This window comes from Tursiops truncatus, chromosome 8 (assembly GCF_011762595.2).
Source record: "Tursiops truncatus isolate mTurTru1 chromosome 8, mTurTru1.mat.Y, whole genome shotgun sequence".
NCBI classification, from domain to species: Eukaryota; Metazoa; Chordata; class Mammalia; order Artiodactyla; family Delphinidae; genus Tursiops; species Tursiops truncatus.
In genome coordinates this window covers 48,989,309-49,017,085 of record NC_047041.1, presented here as the reverse complement: position 1 = coordinate 49,017,085, position 27,777 = coordinate 48,989,309, and the positions used below count along the sequence as shown (strand labels likewise).

Sequence of the window (27,777 nt, the reverse complement as noted above, 5' to 3'; positions counted from 1 at the left end):
AGAGTGAGCTAGCTTTCTTGCCTCTTCTTTTAAGGGTACTAATTCCATTCATAAAAGCGCCATCCTCGGGCTTCCCCGGTGGCACAGTGGTTGAGAGTCCGCCTGCCGATGCAGGGGACGCGGGTTCGCGCCCCGGTCCGGGAAGATCCCACATGCCGCGGAGCGGCTGGGCCCGTGAGCCATGGCCGCTGAGCCTGTGCGTCCGGAGCCTGTGCTCCGCAACGGGAGAGGCTACACAGTGAGAGGCCCGCGTACCGCAAAAAAAAAAAAAAAAAAAAAAAAAGCGTCATCCTCATGACCTAATTAACTCCCAAAGTCCCCAACTCCAAATACCACAACATTGGAGATTAAGGTTTCAACATACGGATTTGGGGGTGGGGGGGGGACACACACATTCAATCCACAACACCCATAGTTCAGGGAAAGGGTTTAAAAGGAAAAGCTGATGACCCAAGTAGATCCTAGAAAGAGAGAAGGGGAGTGTTGGTGGTACTGGTCCCTGAGGTAGCGGTTCCAGACTAGTCCTGACCTGGTGCTCCTGGGAGGAGATTGTCTTCCCACAGTGCACATGGGACTTTTGCAGCAAATGGGTTCAGCTGCACCAACAGGTCTGTTCTTCTGGGTAAGACCAATTTTCAGTGGTGACACCCAGGGTCAGAGCTACCTATTTAGCGTCTTTGTATAAATTTAAAAAGAAGAAGGCATCCCCTTCCTTGGGTGCCAGTTTAGTGGCCCAAGAGTAAGCACGGGCTGGATTTTAGTTTCCACTCATCTCCTTGGATGTGTAAGCTCCGCAGTGTATATGATCTGTACAACTCTGTGAAACCGAGCTGCGTGACAAGCAATGACAGTAGCAGATTTATAGACCCCAGTTCTAGACTCACTTGAATGGCAAAGCCAGTCTGAATCCCCTTTTTGGACTATATGTCTATTGGACCATGTAAGCCTCCAGGTTCTGGCATGCTCTGGGGTGAGGGGAAGACTCTAGCAGAGAGATACTAAGAATTCATGCAAATAAGGCAGTAGGTGGTTGAGCAATTAATTAAACATAAAGAAACCTAGCTGTAAGTTGTCCCCAAATTGTGGTTTTGTTCATGCAAGTTAGACCAATCCTGCTCCAAGTCCCTGCTTACCCCATGCTGTTACTGTGTTCTTGTCTTCTGTGAAGGTAGATACTAGGGATTCTCCTGGTCAGGCGTGAACTGATTGATGGAAAAAATTGCACTTAATCATAATGTATGATCCCTTTAATGTACCGTTGAATTTGAGTTGCTAATATTTTGTTGAGGATTTTGCTTCAATATTCCTCAGGGATATGGCCTTTAATTTTCTTTTCTTAGAGTGTTGTTATCTGGCTTTGGTATGTCAATGGAAAAATTGTTGCCTGCCATATCAGATAAAAAAGGATGCTGCAGCCATAAAGCTGCTATAGCCACCCAGACCACCCAGACGGTGAGCTCTGAGGGAACTCAGGATGGAGACAAATAGGCTGCCCATAGCCAGGCCCTCACTCCCAACTACGCACCCTGAGGGGATTCAGGGTGAGAAAACATGGGATACTCGCCCCCGGAGAGCTGACATGCATATCAAAGGAATGATTTCAGTGAGCCCAGACTCTTGCATTTTCCCACACATAGAAAAGAACTAACTTCCTTAACTTGAGATGTCTGGTTTTCTTCAGTTAACAGTAATCTTTTGGTGTTCCAACTACCTGGCCTTTGTCGCAAAAACTCCCACATATCCCGACTCCTCCCTTACCTCTTTGGAAGCATCTCTCCTCTGAGATGCTGTGTCCCGGGCTGAAGTCCTCGGTTTTGCCTGCTGAATAAAACATAACTCTCAACTTTTAGGTTGTGCATTGTTTTTCAGTCCAGGGGTATCAGGGAGATGCTAGCCTCATAAAATGCAGCTGGCTTGACTGTATGAATCAGACAGGGCCACAGGCTGTGTCCCATAGTTTGGTAGGGCCACAGGCTGTCATCCACAGTTGGACAGGCCGCTGGCTGTGCTCTGCTGTGGGCCCGGCTCCCTGCTCGGGTTGGGCCACCAGCTATGCTCAATAATCACCCTGGGCCTTAGGCTCTGAGACTGGGCAGGATTAGTGCCCAGCCTCTCTGGTTGGGTGAGGCCACAGTCTGTGCTCTGATGCTATGTAGGGCTGCGGGCTTGGCTCCCTGCCCAAACAGGGCAGTAAACTGGGCTCGGAGGCTGCTCAGGGTTCTCTCCCCATGCCCTCTTGTCAGGCAGGGCTGGAGGCTATGCTCAGCAACCAGGCCAGACTGAGGGCTTGGCACCCTGTCCAGGTGGGGCCATAGAATGAGATCTACAGCTGGAAAGCCCATTGGCTGTGGACCCAAACTGGACAAAACTGCCCAAAGAGCTCCCTGGCCAGACAGGGGCACTACCTCAGCTCTGTGGATAGGCATGGCCACCAGCTGGGCTCTCTGCTCAGGTGCCACCACCAGCAGGAACACAGTCGGCCAAGAGCCACATGCTGCTTTACTATGATCCTCATCCCCTCCTCCGTCTCTAGCTGATCCCTGCTGGTCTAACCCTACTGATTCCCCCAGGGATTCCTGTAAGGCAAGACTGAACTGGGTCTCCTGGGAAGCATCCTGGAATGCTGGGGAAGCTGGATGTCCACCTTGAGCTCTCTTTTTCCCACAGGAGAAGTTGTAGGCCCTGGGGGACCTTCTAGGTACAGAGCCAGGCCAGCCTGGGGGAGGAGCAATGCAGTCAAAGGGAAGTCCTGCTCTTACCCTTCTAATGCAGTTTTTCCTGGTTTCTGTGATCCAAGGGTATGCTTCAACCCCACTCCTGGGTTCTGGAATCTTCAGAGGTGTTTTGTTGTACACAGTTGCTAGTTGGTCTTTCTGTGAAGGAGACAAACTGGGACCACCTATTCCGTCATCTCGCTGACGTCCCTCCTCCTGACTGATATTTCTTTACTACTATTTTTGACCTTGAAAAAAAGTTATTTTTACACTGCTGCCAAACAAATAGAATCATGACTTATATAGTTAATTTCACATGTGTTTAGGAATTCTACTAACTTCTGACTTTAACAAAAACTTCTCCTTTTGGGAAATGAAAAGTGGGGGGCTTTCGTGGGGTGAATATTACAAAGAAACTGGAACAGGGCTAGAGATACTGATTAGGATCAGGGTCTAGGAAAGCAGCTTAGTCACAAGGTCCCAGAGGCAAGTGGGACTTGGACGTGGAAATGTGTTGAGGGGAAGTGAGGATGAGAGGGGCAGGTGAGACATTCAGAGCTGTTAGAATCCACAAACAGCAGTTCCATGAGAGGCAGCATTTTAGTTCCAAGCCACCTTCGAAGGCATCTTGAAGTAGTGGCTGGAGCCGGCAGAGAATTTGGTAGCAAAGGAAGGACAGAGTCTGGCCAATAGCAAGGAGGGCCGGCAGTTCGTTCACTTGATAAGGGTTTGAGTCCCTGTATGTCAGACACAGACAGTCCCTGGAAGTACAACAATGAACAGGACACACACAATGCCTGCGTCCACAAGCCTCAAGTCTAGTGAAAACAAAGGGCCAGGCCCCCGCTAAGTGAACCGGGTGTCCCAGTAGAGCTCCAGACACGGCCGAACATGAGTAGGAGACAGGGCAAAAGCAGTGCCATACTGATCAAGCACACACCAGGAAGACAGGGGAAAGGCTGCACCAACTTGAGCACACAGATGCTTGTCCAGTAGACCCACTTCTTGGTGAGGAGCAGACCCCCTTGCACTGTCAGGGTAGGTTCTTCCTGGCCCAGAGGCTGAGCATTTGCAGCCAAGTGACACTGGATGTGATGAGGTTCAACAAGAGCCTCAGAGTGCGTAACAAGTCAGCAGTCTCTGCCAGATGCACCCCATTCTGACCAAGCCTGGGCATGAACTGAGCTGCCCAGTCTGTTCCCTAGCATTCTTTTTTTTTTTTTTTTTTTTTCAGTACGCGGGCTTCTCACTGTTGTGGCCTCTCCTGTTGCGGAGCACAGGCTCTGGACATGCAGGCTCAGCGGCCATGGCTCACGGGCCCAGCCGCTCCACGGCATGTGGGATCTTCCCGGACCGGGGCACGAACCCGTGTCCCCTGCATCGGCAGGAGGACTCTCAACCACTGCGCCACCAGGGAAGCCCTCCCTAGCATTCTTGGCTGCTGACAGTCCATCCCTCAAATTGTGGACAGCTTCTAGAGGTTGTGTTACATCTGTTCAGAGTCCTTTTCCTAGTATTTCCTAAAATGAAATGAAGTGAAATGAAATAAAATATGGCATAGTTACATAAGTCTTGTTTAAGCATGCAAAAAAAAAAAAAACAATGCTGTGTGGCCCAATAAGTAGGATTTAATTTTGTTTGTCATAGTGTTCATTACTTTATTAGTTTCCTAGGACTGCTATAACAAGGTGCCATTAATTGGCTTAAAACAATAGAAATGTATTGTCTCACGGTTCTGGAGCCTAGCAGTCTGAAATCAAGGTGTAGGGTCTCTATGAAGGTGCTAGAGAGAGGTGCTTCCTTGCCTGTTCTAGATTCTGGTGTTTGTGGGCAATCCTTGGCGCTCCTTAGCTTGTAGATGCATCACTTCAGTCACATGGCTGTCTTCTCCCTTCGTATCTTCACATTGTCTTCTCTCTTTGCGTCTGTCTCTGTGTCCAAATTTCTCCTTTTTATAAGGACACCAGTCATATTGGAGTAGCTCCCACCCTAGTGACCTCATTTCAACTTGACAACCTCTGATTAGGTAAGACCCTATTTCCAAATAAGGTCACATTCTGAGGGCCGGGGAGTTAGGACTTCAACATGTCTTTTTGAGGGAACACAATCCAACTCATAACATTTATTCTAGGTAATAAGTGGATCTTGAGTCCATTGCCAGGAATCTAGCCACATATTCTCCCTCCTTTCTCTCTCTCTCTCTCTCTCTCTCTCTTTCTCTCTCCTCTCCATCCCTGCCATCACATTCTATGAAAAAATAAATATGGTGTTTCTCAACCTGGAATATGTCTCTAGTAACATCACATTTTTTAAGCAAAAAAAAAACAAAACCTGCCTATACTATTTATTTAGGAATTAAACTATCGAGTACTTTGTGACATCCCTCAGATTATTTTCCTGTATTGCTTCTTCACTCTCATATTGGCACTAAACATCTCTTGTACCTATAGTCTGAACTGTCCAACTCAATTTTAGATTCATTGAGAACAGGGCTTCTAGTTATTGTTAATCTCACAGAGGAAAATTCTGGTCACAGTCTATGGGTGGAACAAATGATTGAAAGCATGTCACAATATCCCCTATGCCTGCCACCAAACACACTGCTCCAGGCAAAATAACTCTGTCTGGGACAGTCCTGTGCAAGCTGGGATGTTTGGTCACCTTAGGACTCAAAATAGTTAAGGTTTAAATAGCAGGTGAGATGGAGGCAAAAAAGTGTGGATTGTTTTTCTGAAAGACTCAACTCTAAAGAGAAGAAGATAGAGTAATATCTAGAGAAGGAAACAGGGTCAAGAGAATTTTTCACCTCTTTATTCCCCCTTTCTTATTTTTTAAACCATGCTGAAGGCCTATTTCTATAATGAAAGGAAAGAGTGAGGATGAGGCTGGAGATATAGGAGGCTAAGGATAACTGATGGAGCAGCATCTTGTCCTCATGAAGTAGAAGAGGCAGGATGCTAACTCCCGAGGGTAGGAGAAGGTCCCACCTGCCTGAGAGAAAATCCCATGTGTGAAAGTGGGAATGGGAAATGGAGGGGGATTACAACAGATGCTTTCCATCTTGTCAGGACGCGGAGTGAGGAGAGGGGTGGGGTTGAGGCTTGAACGGAGATGAGCAAAGGCTTGGAGATGTAAGAAAACAGTAAAACACATTCCAAGAACACAGGAATGCCCAGCTGAGATGGGGAATCCTGAATACCCAGCATATAACGTAATTATTATCACCAGCTAGGCTAAGATCCCCAGCCTGTCCAAAGTCATACAACTACAAGCATATCATAACATATTTCCAGTCTTGAAAAATATCTACCATTGCATTTAAAAAGACTTGTCTGTGGGCAAGTACGTGGCTAGACAGGAGAAAAAAAATACTTTTTAACAGGTTTCAGGAGAAAATGAAACATGAGAGGAAGCAAAAAATATACTCAGCCTTTGGCAGGACTATTATTAATGGGCACTCCTTACTGTACTGTGGTAGGTGGCACAGTCAGGCATACATGAGCTCAGACTGGAAAGCAACATGGGGAGAAGAGGAATCAGAGATGGGACAATTTGGAGGCTACATAGGGGCCAAGCACACATTCTTGGCATCCTGGATGGTTTGGAACCTTGACATAATGCCAAGACTTGGCTGCCTGGTACTAAGAACTATCTTTCTCTGGTGGTGGGCATTTATACATACCCTATGCCAAATCCTCATGATAACCCTTTGGGATAGTTATCCAATTTTGCCAAGGGGAAGACTTCCTTTCAATACAGTTAGCTAGTCCATAGCTGGTAAATTAGCAGAGATGAGATGTAGCTAAGCTGATTGATTTAGCCCCTCCCTTTGCCCTTCTTACTTTTCACCTACAACAGTGAGGATAATAACAATACCCAAGCACAAACCTTTGTAAGTATTAAATGAGGTCATGTACGTGAAAGTGTCAGGCACCCCACAGATGCTGCTTATATATTTGTCTAGCATAGTAGTTTTCAACTGGTAGCAATTTTGCCCCCCAGGGGATTTGTGGTAATGGAGATATTTTTGATTGTCACAAGTAGGGGAGTACTATCGGCATCTAGTGGGTAGAGGCCAGGGATGCTGCTAGACATCCTACTATGCACAGGGCAGTCCCCACAGCAAAGAATTAACCTGCCCAAAATGTCAATGGTGGTGATGTTGAATCCCTGCTAGTAGCGTAATGCAGGGGACTGGAAACCGTACACACTAACAAAGCACGGCAGAAGCAAAGTAACAGACAGGTCTCGGTGACAGGACACTTACAGATCTGGATCTTGGACCCACTACTTGCTTTTGACAAGTTATTTTAACCTGTCTGAGCCTCACTTTTCAAATGAGGATCATAACAGCATAAAGTCATTTCAATAAATTAAATAATTGCTGAATAATATTCTGCTAGCACAGTGGAATTAATCATTTGTCACCACCTCGCAATTTAATAGACACCAAGTTTCTAAACTTGCAAACGTTCTTTTCATAGTTAACAGGACTCTCTGCTGTATTTCTTGTGGTGCTTTCTTAAGACAGGTTTTATTCAGAAGAAAGTGACTTAGGGATAGTATTGAAAGCTGTCTGCCATGGCTCAGTATCTTGTTTTTTTTCCCAAATTCTTTTCTGAAAAGATCGCAGTACTTTTGATTTGGGCAAACACTGATCTAGACTTTAAAATCTTTTGCATAACGCTGGGTTTCAACTTTCTCACATGTGGATACTCTTACAATCTATCTTGGCTGCCTGAACAGAGGCAGCTCTCTCTCCACCGCAACATAACCAGTAGGCAACATCTCGTATTGTCTGGGTGTTGGTCTCTCCTGACATTTTCACCGGCAAGGCTGCAGCACTGAAGGGCTCACTTTTTTCTTTCCAGCGGCTCACTTCCCACCCGGTCTTTCCTCCTCTGCCCTTCAATGATCCTGATATGCCATGAGTGCTGCCACTTCATGGCTGGTTAAAACATTTCTGATTTTTCCCCAATCTCCCTCTGATGAATGGATCAGACTCCAGGGGACAGTCTGGGAGAGTCTCCTTGGGAAACTTCACACCTTCACTATGCCCTTTAATGGAGAGAATGTGGGTATAAGGGTGTGAGGAAGCACAGGGAGGCAGAAACCAACGGGGGGGGGGGGGGGGGCAGAGTGGAACAGAATGACAGAGGGTAGAGAGAGTGTACAGCTTGTAAGGGAAAGTGCAATCACCAAGCAAATAGATGGACCAACAAAGAGCATGGGACTTACAGTCCTAATGGCTTCCATGTGTAGAAAACATTTATATAGGTATATAAAGTATATATACCTGCAGACCCAATCAAGCACTGGCCTGGGGGTGGGGTGCTCAAGGCATGTTATGTATTTTCCCTCTGAGCTACCCAACAAGCTGTGAAGAAGTGAAAAGTGGAGGAAATATCGTCGTCCCCACCCTCTCAGATAAAGAAACTTAGATGCAAAGATGTTATAACTTGCCCAGTCTCCCCCTCCCAAAGTGGTTGAAGAATGGGAAAAGGAGAGAAATGGACCCCAGGTTTGCTAAATTTAAGCCTCCTACATCAGAAATTTGCAAGAAAAGCCCACAGGAAAAAATAGAGCAACGAGAGGCCAGAGAAAGAAAAGTGAACAAGGGCACTGATAAGAGTGGGAAAGTTAAAGAGATGGAAGAAAGAAGGGAGCCTGAAGAAACCTAGGAGGAAAAGTGACAGAGACCCGGGACCAGCACAGGGGAGGTCGGCAGTGCCCACTGGCCTCACGTCCTCAATAACACTCTCACCTAACAAGGCAGAGACCACACAGGAAACCGTCCTCTAAGAAAACACCCAAATCAATAACAACATACCTCTGCTCCATTCTTTTCAATACAGACTTTAATTCATAACGCACTCTAAGGGCAGGGGAAGGGAGGGACCAGGGCACTGTTTGGAGGGGGCAAGCACACTAAATACATTGACCTTTTGATGAAAAGTTGGAGAAGGGACAGGTGGCTACAGAAACCACCTCCTGCCCCTTCCGACATCCCCACCCCATTCCCCAAATCCCGTCTTGATTTCTTGGCTTGTCTGATCCGGTAAGAACCTTCCAACGGCTTTTTTTTTTTTTTTTTAAAACACGAAGCTGTGATTAAAACAACCCCCAACTTCTCTTCATCTCTTTTTCTTAAGTTTCTTTTATTAACTGAATTTTTAAAATCCCGTTTCAACTCCACGTGCATTTGCCCATCGTTCTCTAGGCTTAGGAGAGACCCAGAGGCGGCCGCCTCCACAGCAGTCTCCACTGGGGGAGAAGGGTACCGCGCAATCAGTCCCGGTGCGCCCCCTCCTCCCCGGGCGCCCCTTCCCAAATCCCGTCCGGTCTCCAAAGGCTGGCGTACGCAGTGCGGCTGTAGCCCGCGCTGTAGTCGTAGGACACCTGCGGGGGCGGGGGCGGCGGGGGCACAGCGCAGTCTGAGAAGAAGGGGGTGAAAGAGGCCAAAAGGCCGGGCCCGTCGTCCCCGCCCGGAGAGTCCGCGGCGGCTGGGTACAGGGGACGCAAGGGCTCGTTCAAGGTCAAGCCACCGCGGGGGGCAGCCAGGGGTGACTTCTTGGTCGTGGGGCCGCCCGGGGCGCTCCAGGGCTCGGGGTACAGTAGGCTCCCCCCCATCGCGGGTGGCGGCTCAAAGAGGCCGGGCTCCAGCTCCGGGGGTCCCCTTAGGACGGCGGCTCCGGTGAGGAGCACATCGAGAGGCTCCGCGGCGAGCAAGACGCCCGCCTCGGTGCCGGCGCCGTAGTCGGGCCCCAGCATCTCGAAGAACTCCGCGGCCTCGGCGCCCTTCTCCAGGTCGCCCAAGCTCACGCCGGGCCCCGACGGGCCGCACCCGCCGCCGCCCGCCCGGGACGGCTCGGTGAAGAAGGACGGGGGCAGGTTGCGGGCCCGCAGCGGGACCTTCCTGGCGCCGGGGACGGCCGGAACCCCTGCAGGGCCGGCCGCGTCCCCTCCCACGCCCCCAGCGCCCGCTCCCACGAGCCCGGCCGCGGGCGCCGCCTCCGCAACCCCGGCAGGATCTGCTGCCCCAGGGACGTGGCTCAGCGAGTCGAAGAGCGCGGCCAGGCTCTGGCTTTGGAGGCTGGCGGCCGCCGCGGCCTGCGACGCCTCCCGCCGGGGGGCCGCCTTGCCGTGGGCCTGGACCGGGACCGTCTGGGCGCTGGTTGCGGCGAGCGGCCGCTTGGCGGGCGTGTCGGCGGCGCCCGGGGAGGGCGGGCCCGGGGGCGCGGCGCCCATGAGGCCGCTGCAGCGCTTGATCTGCTTCTGCAGGTACTTGCGGTGGTTCACCTTCCGCTTCGACTTGCCGGGCTTGTCCAACGCCAGCTTGATGTTGCTGGACGCCGAGTCAATGAAGCTGAGCAGGTCGCGGGTGGCCTCGCGCACGTCCCCGCCCTCGGCGCCCGCCAGCAGCGCGCCCGCCGGTGTCCCGGTCTCCTCGTCCTCGAAACAGCAACCCTTGTCCAGGGCTCCGAAGGCGCTTCCCAGCCCGTCAGGGGAGCCCCCGAAGCCGAAGGGGACGAAAGGGTGCGTGCTGAGGAGCGCCGCCTGGACTGCCATCGCCGCGGCTCCCGGGCGGCCCGCAGCGCCGCCCGTGCGCCCCCGGCCGCTTCCCGCCCGCCGCCCAGGCCCGGCTCCCGCCCTGGCGCTGTGCGCGCGGCACAGCTTCCTCGCTTGGGGCCGGGCTCGCTGCTCGGCCTCCCGGGGGAGCTCATTAGGTCTTGTAAGCGAGGGGCGGAGGGAGGGAGCGCGCGGCGACCGCCCCGGTGGCGAAGGGGAGGGGCTTACTTAGCTGGGCTAAGCCGGGGGTGGGGGTGAGGGGGTCGCTTTTCTAGTTTTCTGGGCTTTCTCAAGCTCATCGCCTTAACCCCTTAGTTTCCCTTCGCCCCGCGCGTTTCTCTTGGCTAGCTCCAACCGCAAGACGTGAGGATGGGATGGCGCGTCCTCAAACTCCAGCTCCGGTACAACCACGCCCTGGCGCTGGGCACTCTCCATGAGGCTGAGAAGGCAAGAGTCCAGACCCGTGGGTTTCAGTCCCAGCTCTGGTAACAATAGTAACCATCAGCTACGGGGAGCTTGCTTATGCCAGGCACTGTCCATGCATTTCCTCATTTAACCTTTGAACAATAGTCCTATAAAGTACGTATCAGTATTATTATCACCATCTAACAAATGAGTAAACTGAGCCTTAGAGAGTTTCAGTGAGTTGGCCAAAGCTATATCCAGTCCAGGCTGACTCCAAAGCCATTCCTAAGCCCTTGACAAAACTTATGTTCTCTCTCGGCTTCCTCACCTATCAGATAGGAGAAGGAAACTAGTGTCTCTTCAAGCTCTAGCCCTGGTCCTAAGATTCTAACTCGAGTTCCTGCAGGACTCTCAGCTCTGATGCTCTTTCTTCTACCTGTTAATTGTTTATAGCAAACTGAGGCCAGCACTTGACCCATCTTTTATTAGCAGTAGACAGCAGGAGGCAAGGAAGTCACTCCCACTAAGCTAGCTGGTGCTTTAGAGAAACAGCCCTGTGTGTGTATAAAACTCTCAGCCTCTTAGGACAAAATATGGACTGGAACCTCTCCCTTAACTGTCATGCCATTTAAGTTGCCCTTTTGGGACTTCTGTTGCATTTCAAGAATCACCTTGAAGTTCATTTAGACCCACTTTCACCTGGGCAAGTTTCTTGGGATAGAGGAAATGAGTAATTTGGCAGAGCATGAAAGATGATTCAGAAAAGACGGGTTCTGGTCTTAGCCTCACCACTCAATAGCTCTGTGACAGGTTGAAATCCTTGCTCTGATGGGTACATAGCTTCGGGCAAACCAGCTGACCTCTCTCTGCCTTAGCTTACTCATGTTAAATGCAGGTAAGGTTGCCCACCTCACAGGGCACTTGTGATCTTTAAAGGAAACATCCTGTGGAAAATCCTTATCTATTGACTGTTCTATAGCCTGTGATGAGTATTTGCCCTTATTTCTCTAAAACACAAAAAGGTGACTATGTTTCCTTACATGAACATCTAATATGTGATATGTGATAGAACACCTCAGTCAGAGGGTGTTCATGAGGATTAAGTGAGGTAACATGCATGAAGATACTGTGTGTGTGATAAAGTGTTCTCTAAATAAGTTATTATAGTTTAGGTGCAGAGTCTACCCGGGGCACCATCTCTTTTTTTCTTTCTTTCTTTCTTTCTTTTTTTTCTTTTTTTTTTGGGTGCCGTGTGCAGTGGAAGCCAGAGTCTTAACCACTGGACTGCCAGGGAAGTCCCTAGACCATCTCTTTCAAAACTCTTTTCTTTAAGCCTCATTTTTCAGGATGTAGCAAAACCATTTTTGAGCACCCTGAAGGTACAGCCTTACCAAAAGGAAAGGGCCAGATGAACACTTTTCATTTGGGAGATGAAGTACTTTTCCCAAGCCAACATGCTGAAACAAACTTTTTTTTAACTCAAGTTGGCTCAATTATAATGTACCTTTCGTTTGAGTAACACACAAGATTTTGTCCTCCATGATTCGACTGTTTTTTTTATTGTTGGTGACCTTGCACTCAGAAAATTGTGTGGGCTTGTCACTGAGTTGTGTTTCTCCCCCCTCGGATGTGGATGTCAGCACTTCCCTTTGCCTTTCGGCAGGACCATTCCATTGACCTCTGCGTCTGGCAGCCAAGAGCACTAACTCTTTTTTTTTTTACTTTCTTTCAACTGAGCAGCTCTTACAAATCCCGAGATTGCAGAGGACAATATATTTAATTGAAATCTTTAGTCTGAAAAATCTCTCGTAATCCCCACAGAGTTAGCTAAGCCCTCACATAATCACATTCAAAATAAATAGAATATGAAAATATTAATATGTAAAAGTCTGTTTCCAGATCATTGGAGTTCTGAGCATCAAAATTGATTTGGCATTAGATGAGGACAGGTTCAAATTCTGGCCTGCCACTTGCTAGGTGAGTGCCCTTGGACAAGTCAATCTGTCTTCCTAAAGCTCAGTTTCCTCATCTGAAAAATGGAAGTGGTCCTAACTGTTCTCAGAGTCTTTGTGAGAATGAGGCATCCTAAGAGGCAAATAATACCCCTGAATCTTGCTTGTTTTATGTGCTCAATGGAGATCATCTCAGCTCCTCAGGGTTGTTGTGAGATGCTATATATGAAAGTTCCTGGCACAAAAAAGCAGCTCAACAAATGCCCATGTTTTTGATTCTTTAGGCTCCACCTACTTCTTACCAACATATCACCCTATAAAATCAGCATCATTTGTTCTTTCTCCCAACAAAGTGAGTGACTATTTCCAAATGAAAGAGAGCAGCTATACTTGCAGGTTATAGAACAGAAAAAAGCAGTGTAATATCATAGAGAGAGTGCTAAAATTAGAACCAGAGATGAGACTGGAGTCCAATATACCTTCTCATTATCCAGCTGACTATAAAATTTCACTTAACCTCCTGTACCTCAATATTCCCATCTATAAAATGGGAATAATCATGTGAATCAATTTGATGAGGCTATTGTGAAAATCAGTGAGATAATGGAAATGGAAGTTCTTTGTCAACCATAAAGCTCTGTATACAAATATAAGACATTCATGGATTAGAATTTCTATAGCCTGATTCACAACATTGATCCTTATGCATAAAATATCCATCCAATCACTTAATCATTCAACAGAAAGATACTGACACCAACAATGTGCTCAGCACTGTGCTGGTACTGTGGATACAGAGATAAGAAGCCATGATTTCTACCCTTTCTGGTGGACAGACAGACATGCAAAGAAGCCATTGTAATATAATGTGATACTTCTTAATAGAAGTAAATTAAAGGTACAATAATTGATGGGATAAAAGACCTTCAAGTTGACCAGAGGAGTTGGGGAAGCCTGCATAAACAGGTACCATTTGAGCTAAGAATTAAATGATACATTTGAGTGTGCCAAGCAAACAAGTAGTATCTCTGGGAACAGCCGGGCAGGAACATGGTCATATGAAAGCAATGGTGTCTATGGAAAACTATAGATAAGAAGGCAACAAAGAGCAACTTCTACTTGAAATAGCTCTATAACTGAGACCAAAATAAATCCTTAGTGCTTCCAATGTGCAGCTAAATGGCACATGTGGACCCCACCTCAAGGTCTCAGTTGCTTTTCCCCTTTTCTTTGGGGAAGAGCTCTATTTCGGATGGAATGAGCTTCAGCAAAGTAAGAGGCCAGCTCCTGCCAGCCCATCAGGCCCCTCCTCCTGTACCCTGAGCAAGCACGCTCACTTGAGTGGTTTTGACATCAATCCATTTCACTTCCTATGGGGCCAAGGGACCTGGCTCCAGCCTGCACTCGGGCCTCTCTGCAGAGCTCCAAACTAGAGCTCTTTTGCCCCACTGATACTTAATGCTGAGCAAGTGGGATTAGTCTCCTTGGGAACCAAGCCCCCCAGGGACTCAAGGGCTGAACTTGCCCCAAACCGTTTGGGAGAATTGAGGTTTCATATTGTTCTTTTACACTTGGATTTCAGGACATTACTTAGACAAAGGCCCACCTGAGAGCTGCCTCCTTTCTTGTGGGTAAATATAGCAGCAGGATCAAAAGCTGACTTACTTATTTTGTTTTCCTCTTTGTAACTTTAATCATATTCCCTGCAGGACAATCTTAGTGCTCAGGGCTGTCAGGAATGCACATTCATAAAGGGAGAAATAATTATGCATCTTTTTTTACTCTCTTTCTCTCTTCCCATACCAACTGCTTGTCATTCACTATTTTTCAAACCTCAAATAAAACAAATTAATTCCTCAGTATCACCACACAATTTATAAAGTATCAATTTCATCACAAAATAATGTTGCCTTTCAAATTGTACACTCCCTAAAATGTATCTCTTGTTTTCTTTCTCATCCTTTCCTCCATCCTTCTAGTCCATGTGACATTGACAATGGCTAGTCTGGAGGATCCAAGATGGCGTCATTCACATGACTGCACCTGTGCTTACACATGCTGGCCTATCCACCAGTAGCTGGTGTAAGAGTACTCAGACTTCTTACATGGAGGCTCAGGAATCCCAGAGACAGTGTTACAATAGGCCCCATGTGGCATCTGTCAGGCTTCTTATGATCTAGCTCCAGAATTCCCAGAACATCATTTTTACTACATTCTATTGGTCAAACAAATCACTAAGGCCAGTTCAAGAGGAGAGAAATTAGAATCCAGCCCTCAATGGAAGAAATTGCAAATAATTTGTTTGGTATGTCTCTTAAGTCTCTTTTCATCTATATCACCCCCCACCTTTTGTTTTCTTTGCAATTGGTTTACTGAAGAAACAGGTCATTACCTTGTCATTTTCTCCCACATTCTGGATTTGGTTGATTGCATCCATCTCCCTGGTATCACTTAATATGTTTCTCTGGCCCCTGTGTTTCCTGAAAATGAGGAGTAGATATAGGGGCTTGGTCAGATTCATGTTTTTTTTTTATGCTATAGTGCTCACACACACACACACACACACACACACACACACACACACACACACTATAAAATATATGCTATAATATTTATAATGGTTTCAAAATAACAATGCCAATATTCTTATTAATAATATAATTACTACAAAGAATCTTATTTTTTCTCCTTTTTCCATTATTTTGTCCTCAAAACATATCCCACTAGTGATGAACAGTCCAATTACTATGTTTTAAATTCACTTTTAAAAATACTATCTGTGTGGTTATACCAAATTCAATACACAGTTAGGTTTATTTGTATTACTTTGCTTTATATAAAATTGCTTTATAAATCTTTAATTTGTTTTATATTTTTTTTAAATTTACATGATTTTGGGCTTCCCTGGTGGCGCAGTGGTTGAGAGTCCGCCTGCCGATGCAGGGGACACGGGTTCGTGCCCCGGCCCGGGAGGATCCCACATGCCGTGGAGCGGCTGGACCCGTGAGCCATGGCCACTGAGCCTGCGCGTCCGGAGCCTGCGCTCCGCAACAGGAGAGACCACAACATTGAGAGGCCCGCGTACCGCAAAAAAAAAAAAAAAAAAAAAAATTCACATGATTTCAAAGTCAAAACTATATCACAAGACATATTCAAAGAGAGTTAGCTTCTATTGTGGTCCCCTCCACCCAATTTTCTCCCCCCTTCCTAGAGATAATCTTTGTTGTTGTTTTGTTTTGTTTGGGTTCAGCCTCATTCTTTGTTAGATAATCATATTTTTATTATACATTTTCTTCTTCCTTGTTTTTTTTACTTAACAGCAATACATCTTCATTCATTTTTTTTACAGTTGTGTAGTATTCCACTGAGTGGGTCTACCATAGTTTACTAAACCAGTTCTGTTATGATTAAATTACTTGGGTTTTTCTAGACCTTTTATATTACAAATAGCACTGTGATGAATAGCTTCAATGTAAAACCAAGATCTACTAACTACTGGTCTGGTGCTCCTTTCATAATATTGATGTAGTTGTGAAAATAAGGCATACACTAATTTACATTTCATTCCTTCTTTCATTTATTTAACAAACATTTATTGAACTCAGACTATGCGTCAGAAAGTGGTATGATTTTGGAGGAACATAAAGATGCATAACACAGAGTCCTACCTTCAGGGAATTCATGATTTGGTAGACAGTGCAGACACATATTCAGCAGAATGCAAAGCCATGTAAAATAAGGTGTAAACAAATCACTGTGAGTTCAATAGAAAGAGAAATCCACTCGGATAAAGGAAATTGGCAAGGAGACATGGATAATGTGATATTTGAATACAGCAGGAAGAGCAGAATTTCCCAAAGTACATAAAGACAAATAAACACTCGATATAGACTGCATGGAAATTTAGTTCTAATGCTTGTCCTTAGCTAAGATCTTTTCATTTTTACAAGGAGAATGTTTTAATTTACTATTTATTTATATACATTATATATTAGTTAAAATACTGATTTTTCAAATGAGTGTGGATGGCATTTTCAGTGAGTAATGAGGATTTCTGTGTTCCTGGATATGCATAGGAAAATAGTAGGAGACAACACTAACTAGGCTGGGATTATCAAATGTCAAGCCAAGAGACAATGTAAACTCTGTAGTATGTCTCTTTCTTTCCATATCTCTTGAGATATTGTTGGGCTTGGTTTATGCCAAAGGAAAATAAGACCTGGAGAGAAAAGATCTGGATTTAAGGTTTGGATCTACTTTTTAACTGTGTCTTGTTTATTAATTTATTCTTTTCTACTTTATTTCAGAAAGAAATATAGACCAATTATGAGAGTACATAAAATGCGATGAGATAACACAAATTAAACTGCAAACTAGTGCCCAAATTTTGGTTCCTAATACCATTCCCCAATAAGGGGAAGTAGACCTCCTTGAGAAATGGCTGATTCTAGGACTGGAGGTAGGGAATATAAAAGATGAGCCTGGAACATTTCATAGTACCAGAAAAGTAAAGAAGTGCTCAAAACACTATGTCAAAGAGACACAGGAGCCAACTAAAAGAGCTCCCAATGACCAAAATTGGAACAATTTAAGCAACAAAATAAATAATGTAATATTGGATTATGAAACAAAGAATAAAATAAATATCCATTAGTCCATACTGACATAAACAAATGATTGAATAAATAAATAAATAAATGAGGGTAATAGATAAATCTCCCATAAAGAGGAATTCCAAATAATTTATATGAATACTCTGCTCTCAAGGAGGTGAAGCATAACTTCTCACTCTTTAAGTGTAAGTTGTGCATAGCGACCTTCTTCCAAAAATAACAGCATGGAAAGAAGGGGAAAAAAGTGATTTTATAGTAAAGAAACCTGGCAAACACCACTTCAGCCAGGTGATCAAGGTTAACAACGGTGATGTCATATTGATAATATATACCCTTGATGGGATGAGAATGGCACTTTACTAATGTGGTTTTCCCCAAAACCTATTGTTGCCATCTAATCATGAGAAAAACAAATCAGCCAAATCCCAATTGAGGGGAAATGTCTGACCCGTACCCCTCAACACTGCCAAGGACACCAAAAACAAGGGAAGTCTGAGAAACTGGCACAGACAAGAGGACCCTAAGACACAGAACTGTAATGTAGTCACCTAGATGAGATCCCAAAGCAGACAAAAAGATATTAGGTAAACTAAGGATATCTAAAGTATAGACTTCGGTTAATGATGATGTACCAGTGTTGGTTCATTTGTTGCAGCAAATGTACCATAGTAATGTAAGATGCTTACAATAGGTAGGGAAACTGGGTACAGGACATATAGGAACTCTCTGTGCTGTTTCTGCAATTTTTCTGTGAATTTAAAACTATTCTAAAATAAAAGACTTATTTAAAAAAGAAAAAAGGTAGGAGGATTTCATGAAGAAATAAAAAGGTAAAGTATTAAGTGGGCCCTGGGACCTAGAATGAGATTAAACCTTATAAATATATATTATATCCTTGTGAAATAATTGCATATTCGGCACTCATCTTCCTAAGAGCCAATGGAAAAAATGAAATCCGGTCAGTTACCATAATTAACACTACCCAAAACATAAAAGGAAACCAATCGCTTAGGATAAATAGAAGGATCCTTGGTTCTAGAGCCAATCAGGTATTTCTCTCAAGGGTCCTCATGAGGAGGAAAATGTAAAATGGAGTGAACCATCTTCAGAGACAACAGCTGTGGCTGATCCTTATAATAACGGCTCTAACGGATCACTGATCCCTGGGCCCAAGCCCCTTTGCAGTATGACATTGCCCCTCCTCCCATCATGAGCTAGAAGTCTGTTTCTCCACACCTCTGAATCTATGCTGGAGACAGTGCACAAATTCCAAACCTTTGCAAACATGCAACATAAGAGGCTTTGCAGCTTCCACTTTCACACTCTCGCAACACTAAGATCCCATGCTATGAACGATCCCAAGAGAATCAAGGTGCACCAGATGAGAGCTAGCACCACTGCCAGACATGCCTGTGAGACTGTTCTGCACCCTCCAAACCCAGTCAAATCATCATATAACTGAAGCCACATGAGTGGTTCCAAGAAAGACCTGCAAAAGAACCACTCAGGTTGCGCTTCCCTGGTGGAGCAGTGGTTAAGAATCTGCCTGCCAAGGCAGGGGACACAAGTTCAAGCCCTGGTACAGGAAGATCCCACGTGCCGCCAAGCAACTAAGCCCGTGCACCACAACTACTGAGCCTGCGCTCTAAAGCCTGCGAGCCACAGCTACTGAAACCCGTGCGCTTAGAGCCCATGCTCCACAAGAGAAGCCACTGCCATGAGAAGCCCACGCACCACAAGGAAGAGTAGCCCCCCGCTCGCCGCAACTAGAGAAAGCCCGCGTGCAGCAACGAAGACCCAACACAGCCAAAAATAAATAAATAAATTTATTTAAAAAAAAAGAACCACTCAGGCTGCCAACCAATACCATCATGTAAAATCATAAATTTTGGTTTTAAGGCAATACATTTTGGGATGATTTGTTATGCAAAAAGTTTGATGAGCTATTTTTTAAATAATAAACTTCACTATAGAAGAAGAGCACCACACTCCAATAAATCTGCTAAAAGCAACTGAACAGAAAGCCTTCATTCTAACTGAACACCTTGGAAATATCTCTTAAGCAAGATAATCCCTGCCCTGCCCACTTCAACTGAGATAATGAATGTGAAAGCATTTTGCAATTGGAAAGCATCCTACCAATAGCCATTTGTCCAATTTTTTAAAAAAATGTTATGGGCTTTCCAGAATATTGCTAAACCAGGGCAGCAAGCAGTACATGCATAAAAACAACAAAGGAAAACAACAACAACAACCACAAAGGATTCTCCTTACCCTGGACAATCATTAAGTCAGTGTTTTCTAAACTGTGCCCTCCTCCCCCCTGCTTGTCACCAGTGATCACTCAGGTGATCCCCTGATGGCTTGGTGTTTTCAAAAGAAAAAAAGCTGAAACAATTTTGTGTACATATATTTTATAAATTTTAAATTAAAAATTATGTAAGTGAGACAATGTAAACACCTAATACAGTGCTTGACATGTACTCTATGTAACATGGTAAATGGTGACTATTATTACTAATGTCAGGGTTTTTTAATATTATTATCATTATTGGTATAATAAAATAGAACATTTTTTGTGGTCATAATAAATAAATTATTAATAAATAAATAAGGGAGTCAATAGCACAAGAAAAAAAATTATGGCTTTTAAAGAAAATTTTAAAAAAATTTCTTTATAATCATAACCTAATGGTTACACATGTATATCAAAGACTGCATACATTTGTTCCAGCTAAACTACATGATCAGTCAGTTAATAGATATGGTTTTTACCTCAAGTGTATGTAATTTACACATTAGAGTTTTTGTTGGTTACATTTCCATTTTCTTTATTATTAATATATTGCATCTATATCTCAAATTTATGAAAGCAGATCAATGGCTTCAAAGCAATTTTGTAGTACTAAATTAGTGAGAAAAATAGTAAAAAACATTATAAATATATATAGTAAACAAGACAAATGAAAATATAAAATATACATGCTGGCATAGACACATCTGTAAGTATAATAATTTGTAGAAGCACTGCAAAAAAAGAAATTTGGAAACTGATTTGAGCGACAGAACTCAGGAAAGCCTCAGTACTTGAGAAAGTAAGCATGAGGAGAGGGAAAATAGGAGAATTGGTTGAAAGCCTGTATAAGAAGCAATTAGAATTCAAGATCCCCTCCCCCATCCCATATAGCCCCTTGGTTGAAAACAAGAATTTTATTTTCTACGGGATTGAACCAGAATGGTTCTAGCGTAGGGGATTCCATGTACAATGTAGAGTGAGCAATGACACACCATACTGAAAACAAAGGGATTAAATGAAATTCTACATTATAAATAATGAATAATGACCCTCAGCCTCATTTTCCAGTCAGTTTCTAGAATGTTTGCAGCAGGTCACATACTCCCCAGTCAGGAAATTGGAGTAGTCTTCTCTGAAGGGTTACTAGCAGAAGAGAAAAGACTGGATGGATTTTCAATAAGATTTTTATAATAGCTATCCAATCTTAAATATAAATTCACATCCAGCATTCATCAAATATTTTGGCAATGCCTCCAACATGGATAATAGAGAGCCCCCCAAAAAAATTAGGGGGAATAATCCCACAGGAAACTAACAATGCAAAGAGCAAAAGTTCCATATAAATTATAATTCAGAGATAAAATAAGATTAATGATTAAAGAGATAAGAGAAAATATTGCAACCATGAAACAAGAATTAGATGCTACAAAAAAAAGGAAGGGAGTAAATCAAAAATAAGAAAGCACTCTTAGAAATTTGTGGTAATATATTTTTAAAAGTCAAAAAAGGGATTGGAAGATAAAGTTAAGGAAATCTCCTAGGATGAATAAAAAGTCCAAGAAACGTTCAAAATTAAGCCTAGAGGAATTTCAGGGGGAAAAAATAGATAAAATGGAGTAAAAAATATTATCAAAGAAATAAAACATGTAAATATTGTAGGACTGAAGGATATGTATTTCCAGATTAAAAGAATTCACTAAATGCCTAGTAAACAACGATAAGATCCACACCAAAGCACATTATTATACATTTTCAGAATATTAAAGGACTCTAAAGAGAGATAAATGTGATGTACAAAAAATAAAAATAAGATAATAACACCAGACCTCTGATTAACAACACCAGAACTTGAAAAAAAATGGAGCAATGCCCTTAAAAATCTGAGAAGGAATTATTTCCTAGTTAGAACACTATACCGAATCCAATGATTCATCAAGCATGAGAACAGGATAACATTTTCAGACATACAATATCTTATGAAATTGTCTTTCAAGAAACTTTTCTCAAGGAACCACTAAATAATGTGCTCCATGAAAAACACAGAAGAAAATGGTATCCAGAAAACAGGGGATGATGCATCACAGGATAGAGTCAAAGAGAATTACCTGGATAGTGACAGAGAGAAGTATTACCACAGCCATATAGCAGGCTGGGTGGTGACGATCAGTTAAATTAGAACAGGAAAATGGAGAATTCCTGGAGAAGGAGGGGATGTTGCAAAGAAAAATCAGTGGAAGTGATCAATTTTCTTATGTATTTGACAATGATGATGGGAGATGACAGATACTCTTGCTACATTTTTTTAATTTATTTATTTAATTTATTTATTTTTGGCTGTGTTGGGTCTCTGTTGCTGTGTGCGGGCTTTCTCTAGTTGCGGTGAGCTGGGGCTACTCTTCCTTGCGGTGTGCGGGCTTCTCATGGCGGTGACTTCTCTTGTTGCAAAGCACGGTCTCTAGGCGCACGGGCTTCAGTAGTTGTGGCTCACGGGCTCTAAAGCACAAGCTCAGTAGTTGTGGTGCACGGGCTTAGTTGCTCTGTGGCATGTGGGATCGTCTCGGACCAGGGCTCGAACCCATGTCCCCTGCATTGGCAGGTGGATTCTTAAACACTGCACCACCAGGGAAGTCCCACTCTTGCTGCTTTGAATATCCTAACCTTATTCTTATTCTTACCTGACAGAGTGCACCTCTCTCTGTGGAGGCTGAAAATGACAGACAGTTGCATCTCCCCTTTAACTACAGCAGGGACATGAGAGCCAATCTCAGCCAATGAGACATTAAGAGAAATCTACTCTTGGAATTCTAGGAAAGTTCCTCCTCACGTACATATTTTAAAAAGAGATAAAAGGAGAAAAAAGAAAGAGAGAGGAAGGAATGCCCTCCTTCCTGCCTTTGTTATATATGTGATACTTGGAGCTGCAGCAGCCATCTTACAACCATGAGGATTCAAGCCTCAAAATAAAAAAATCAACATGCTAAGGTTGGCAGAGCAGAAATATGAAAAGCACCTGAATCCTCAATGATATCATAATGTCACTGAGTTAACCAACCCCAGAACTCCCTAACTCCAGACTTCTTTAAGAGTAAGATAATAAACCTATTTTTTTAGGCTACTTTTAGTTGGGTATGGTGTTACTTTGCAATCAAAAGCATTCTAAATTCTATAAGAAGGTGTTCTCCTTCTGTTAATGTGTTTAGGGAAACATAAAGTGAAATATACATAGAAAACTAAATCCCCCCAAAAATAAGGCAATTATTAACTTCAGGCAAAACAAAAAGCTGTACAAGAAATTTTAGTAAAATGTAGAGGAACTGTGAACAATATTCACATAATAATAGAATAATCATTGAAAATTTAACCAAACTGTGTTATCACTGTACTGAGATGACTGGGAAAGGGAAGAGGGGGAGTACCACACGGGTGGAAAAGATGTAAGTGTTCTATAAGTAATAGAGTTTTCAGGGCAAGCAGTTTTTTGAGGGGTAACACTTATGAAAGGTAAGAGGGAAAGAAAGTGGAATTGGACAAGGAAAGCTTACAGACTGCAATGCAGATCTGAGATCTGTAAAAGGAAAGGAAAGAGGAAGCTGAATCCCGCTGGGAGGGCCTCAGACAGTTCCATGGACCTGACAAAATTCTCTGCAAGCCCGGAGGGGATGTTTGGAGTAAAGATGACTCAGTAAAGGAGTAATACACCAGTCAGAAATGGCTAGGCCTGTGCATCACCACTTTGCCCAGTCATCGGATGGAGTCACCTCCAGAAGAGCGTGGTGGCCTCAGCTTAGAAGAGCAAGAAGCCTGAACACGTTAACACCTGAAGGCTGTCAGCTCAGTGTACTTGCAGCAGCTGGGCAATGAATACTTTCTTGAAGAGGAACCTGAGCAGTGCATCTCCATGCCTGCCACATGAGATTATTTTGAAACGTGTAGGTAAAAATAGAAAGAAAAAAAAAGTTGTAAAATATTTAAAGTAAGAGTCAGAAATAGGGATAATGGGGGAGAAAATTCTAATACTTTTCTTTCTAAACGATGCACATATTTATTTTAATAACAAATTGAAATTTTAAACTTAAAAAGTCATTCTATAGGAGCTTTTCCACAATTACTCTATTCCAAGTAGAAACAATTACACTATGATAACACTTAACAATTACACTATGATACTAATAAGGGCATTTGTAGCAATGTCAAGAGTATTTCTCAAGTGCCTTATCTTAGCAACATATTCAGTATCCTGAATAGCCAGGACTAATCATGTTAGAGCTGAAATATCAAGACTGCTTTATGTTGAGGATAAGGTAACAGGATTTTTAGGAATAAAACTGTGGAGAAAGCAACTTGATTATCTAAGGATTGATTTTTTTTTTCTTTTTAGGTGATGGTTTTCTTCACTTATCCAAGAAAGTAATTAAGGCACATTATTGAAAAATATTTCAAAATTATATCAACATAATGCAATGGAGCATAAAAAAGTACTTTCTAGAGCCATATGCAGCCAGTAGTGGAGTTGGAAGTCCATTCATCTCCACCTCCCAAATTAAAATGTTCAAGCATGTTATGCTTATTAAAAGTAACATCTCACGGGATGTTAAGTTAGAAATCTCTTTATAATTTCTTGGTCTTTATAATCGGACTGGTGTTCACAGAAACCAGATAGATAGATAAAGAATGAGATCTTTATCTATCTATCTAAAGAATGAGATCCTAATGTGAGCAAATCCTGACATTGGTTCAGCTGCACATTGGTACCACCATGAGCCCAAACTCTTTTATCTGCTCTGTCTTCCTTAATGTGTTTGTTTTCATCCTTATGTGGTGTGCCTCATGGTTACAAAACGGTTGATCCACTTCCAGCCATCACACCCCTATTCCAAAGGGGCAAAGGGACTTTTCCTCAGGGCCTTTATGATTTTATACAGAAAGGGAATCCCTCCCCAGAAAAACATCTCATTACCCCAAACCAGATTACATGCTTACCCTTATACGACTCAGTGACCATGGGAAGAAAATTACGATTTGTTTAGGACAATCATAATTTACCCATGGATCATGTAGGCATCTACACTTACTGAGATGGAGGGCTCTTTGCCCAACACCTAAACAGATCACTGTTCTGCTAGCAGAAAAAGGAGGAAACATGGTTTTGGGTGTAGAATGGACAAGATGTCTCATTTGATCCAAATATCCAGAACTGTCTAAGAAAACCACCAAACATTTGCTGTCATTCCCAACAACCTACGATTGTGTGTGTAACCGAGAAGGACCCTAAGAGACCTTCCCAAAATAGACCCCACCCATGTCCTCCACCTGCCTTTTGTCTGTAGAAAAACTTTAGTCAAAGAATAAATTTGGGCTTCCCTGGTGGCGCAGTGGTTGAGAGTCCGCCTGCCGATGCAGGGGATACGGGTTCGTGCCGCGGTCCGGGAAGATCCCACATGCCGCGGAGCGCCTGGGTCCGTGAGCCATGGCCGCTGAGCCTGCGCGTCCGGAGCCTGTGCTCCGCAACAGGAGAGGCCACAACAGTGAGAGGCCCGCGTACCGCAAAAAAAAAAAAAAAAAAAAAGAATAAATTTAATCAGAGAAGTGAGAAAATGCAGAAAGAAAGGAAAACAGTCAAGCATGACAAAATAATAATACTTTAGCCATTAAACAAAGACAAGGACCTTTAGTTCCTCCTCAAGGGCTAAAGATAATATTCTGAGCCACATCCTTTGAGCTGTTTCGCAGATACTGAAAGCCGCACCAGGTGGGAGAAGTTAACTGTATGCTGCCCACAAGCACATAGACCCCAGACGGGTTGGAACCAGGAGGTTGATGATGCTGACTCCACATTACCTAACCACCAGCCAATCAGAATGTCCAACTGTTGAGCTGATGTCGCCCTGCTCCTTGAACACTATAAGATTCCTCACTACACCCTCCAGGGTGGGATACATAGTCTTGAAGGTATTAGCCTTCTGTGGCCCCCTTTGCCTGGCAAAACAATAAAAGCTACTCTTTTCTACTTCACCCAAAGCTCTGTCTCCACACTTTTATTCACGGGTGAACAGAGGCTGAGTTTCAGCAACAGAAGTAAGAACTTCTAATTGGTATAAACAGGGAAAAAGAAATATTGTCTAGTTGTAAAATCTGACCTATAGCTGAAGCAACCTGTTACTGATCTAGACAGAGTCATCTTGCTGAAAAACTGCATATGATTTCACTCCTCTGACTGATACAAAATATTTTTATTTTTAAAGCTGTGTTCTCATGCTATAGTCCATAATTAATTTTTTATTTCATTTGTCTAAAATTAGTGATCTGTATTAATGGGAGTGAGGTTTCTTTCTGAGGTGATAAAATGTTCTGGAATTAGATAGTGGTGATGGTTACACAACTTTGTGAATATACTAAAAACCACTGAACCTCACATTTTAAAGGGGTGAATTTTTATGGTATGTGAATTATATCTCAAAAACAAAAAATTAGTGGCATGCATGTGTGCTGAGTTCGCACTGAGAACTTCTCCGATATCAAAAGTTTGAGAAGGAGCCCCCCCAAAGTGATCTAGAGATGGGCACTAGCTCTCTGAAGCAATGGGGTCAGCAGTGAGGTAGTACACCTGCATTGCCTGATTTTCCAGCCAGTTTCACAGACTGTGAAGAGACCCTGATTCATGCAGGCTGTTAAAGCTATTCTGCATAACGCTGAACAACCGGATCCCTTACCCAACCAATGAAGGTATCAATTTGCTCTCCGAAAATCCTCTCTTCTCAGAGCACAGCACTGTTCTGCCCCTAGGACTGCCAAGAAAATTTATGCACTATCTCACTCTCAAGGACCCCAATGTCCAGTCTGTAACTGTGGGATGTATAAGGGGTCATGGTCACACAGAGGTCAGAGGTGAGGGAAGGCTTCACACAGGCTTGAAGTCTGGGATGGAAACTGCCATGGGGGGAAGAGCAAAGAACATTTCAGGTGAGGACACAGCCAGGTCAGAATACACAGAGGTAGGAGACAGAATGTATTAGCAGAACTGTGAAATGTGTACATGGAATATGGTTTGCATGGGTGGAATTGGCCGGGGATGAGGCCATGGTCAGAGGAGAGAGACCTGAATGCCATCCTAAAAAGTTTGGGCATTATTACATAAGCAATGGGGGACTGATGAAGGACTCTAGGCACCAAGAATGGTCAGTTCTTTATTTTAGAAAAATTATTTTATACATATATAGCATAGTATATATGTTTTTATATATAATTATTTACATATAGTGTATATATTTTAATTATATATAGAGAGAGAGAGAGACTGAGACAGAGTATTCTGTTGAATATGGAGTATATATATATATATATATATATATATATGCAATGGAATACTATTAAGTGATAAAATGGTATATAGTTCACAACACAGAATATAGCCAATATTTTGTAATAACCATAAATGGAGTATAAACTTTAAAAATTCTGAATCACTATATTATATATCTGTAAGTTTTATAATATTGTACAGCACCTACACTTCAATAAAATAAATTTTTTAACTGTCTTATAGTTTTTTAGTGAAGTATAGTTAATTTACATTGTATTAGTTTCAAGTGTACAGCAAAGTGATTCAGTTATACATATATATATTCTTTTTCAGATTCTTTTCCATTATAGGTTATTATAAGATACTGAGTGTAGTTTCCTATGCTATACAGTAGGTCTTTTTTGTTTATATATATATATATATATATTTGTTTTGTTTTGGTTTGGTTTTTTTGTTTATATATTTTATATAAAGTAGTATGTATATGTTAATTCCAAACTCCTAATTTATCTCCCCCTATCCTCCACTATCCCCTTTGGTAACCATAAGTTTGTTTTCTATGTCTGTGAGTTTATTTCTGTTTTGTAAATAAGTTCATTTTTATCATTATTTTACATTCCACGTATAAGCGATAATCATATGATATTTGTATTTGTCTGACTTACTTCACTTAGTACAATAATCTCTAGGTCCATCCACGTTGCTACAAATGGCATTATTTCATTCTTTTTTATAGCTGAGTAATATTCCATTTTGCATATATATACATATATATATATATATATATATATATATATATATATATATATATACACCACATCTTTATCCACTCATCTGTTGATGGACATTTAGGTTGTTTCCATGTCTCAGCTATTGTAAATAGTGCTGCTATGAATAAATAAAATTTTTTAACTAAAAAAATAAAAAA

The 27,777-nt window shown here is 43.1% G+C and overlaps 1 protein-coding gene across 3 annotated transcripts in view; it reads right to left on the bottom strand.

Moving 5' to 3' along the window:
• Nucleotides 1–8,562: 8,562 nt before the first annotated feature.
• FAM181B (family with sequence similarity 181 member B) overlaps nt 8,563–27,777 on the bottom strand; it is a 52,855-nt gene continuing 33,640 nt past the window's right edge. For all 3 annotated transcript variants that reach the window (XM_073808360.1, XM_073808361.1, XM_019948664.3), the window contains 2 exons: nt 15,033–15,120; nt 8,563–10,722 (listed from right to left, as the gene is read on the bottom strand). In XM_073808360.1, coding sequence (XP_073664461.1) covers nt 9,003–10,283 — 1,281 coding nt within the window. In that variant the 5' untranslated portion in view covers nt 10,284–10,722; nt 15,033–15,120 and the 3' untranslated portion in view covers nt 8,563–9,002. The remainder of the gene's footprint in view (nt 10,723–15,032; nt 15,121–27,777) is intronic.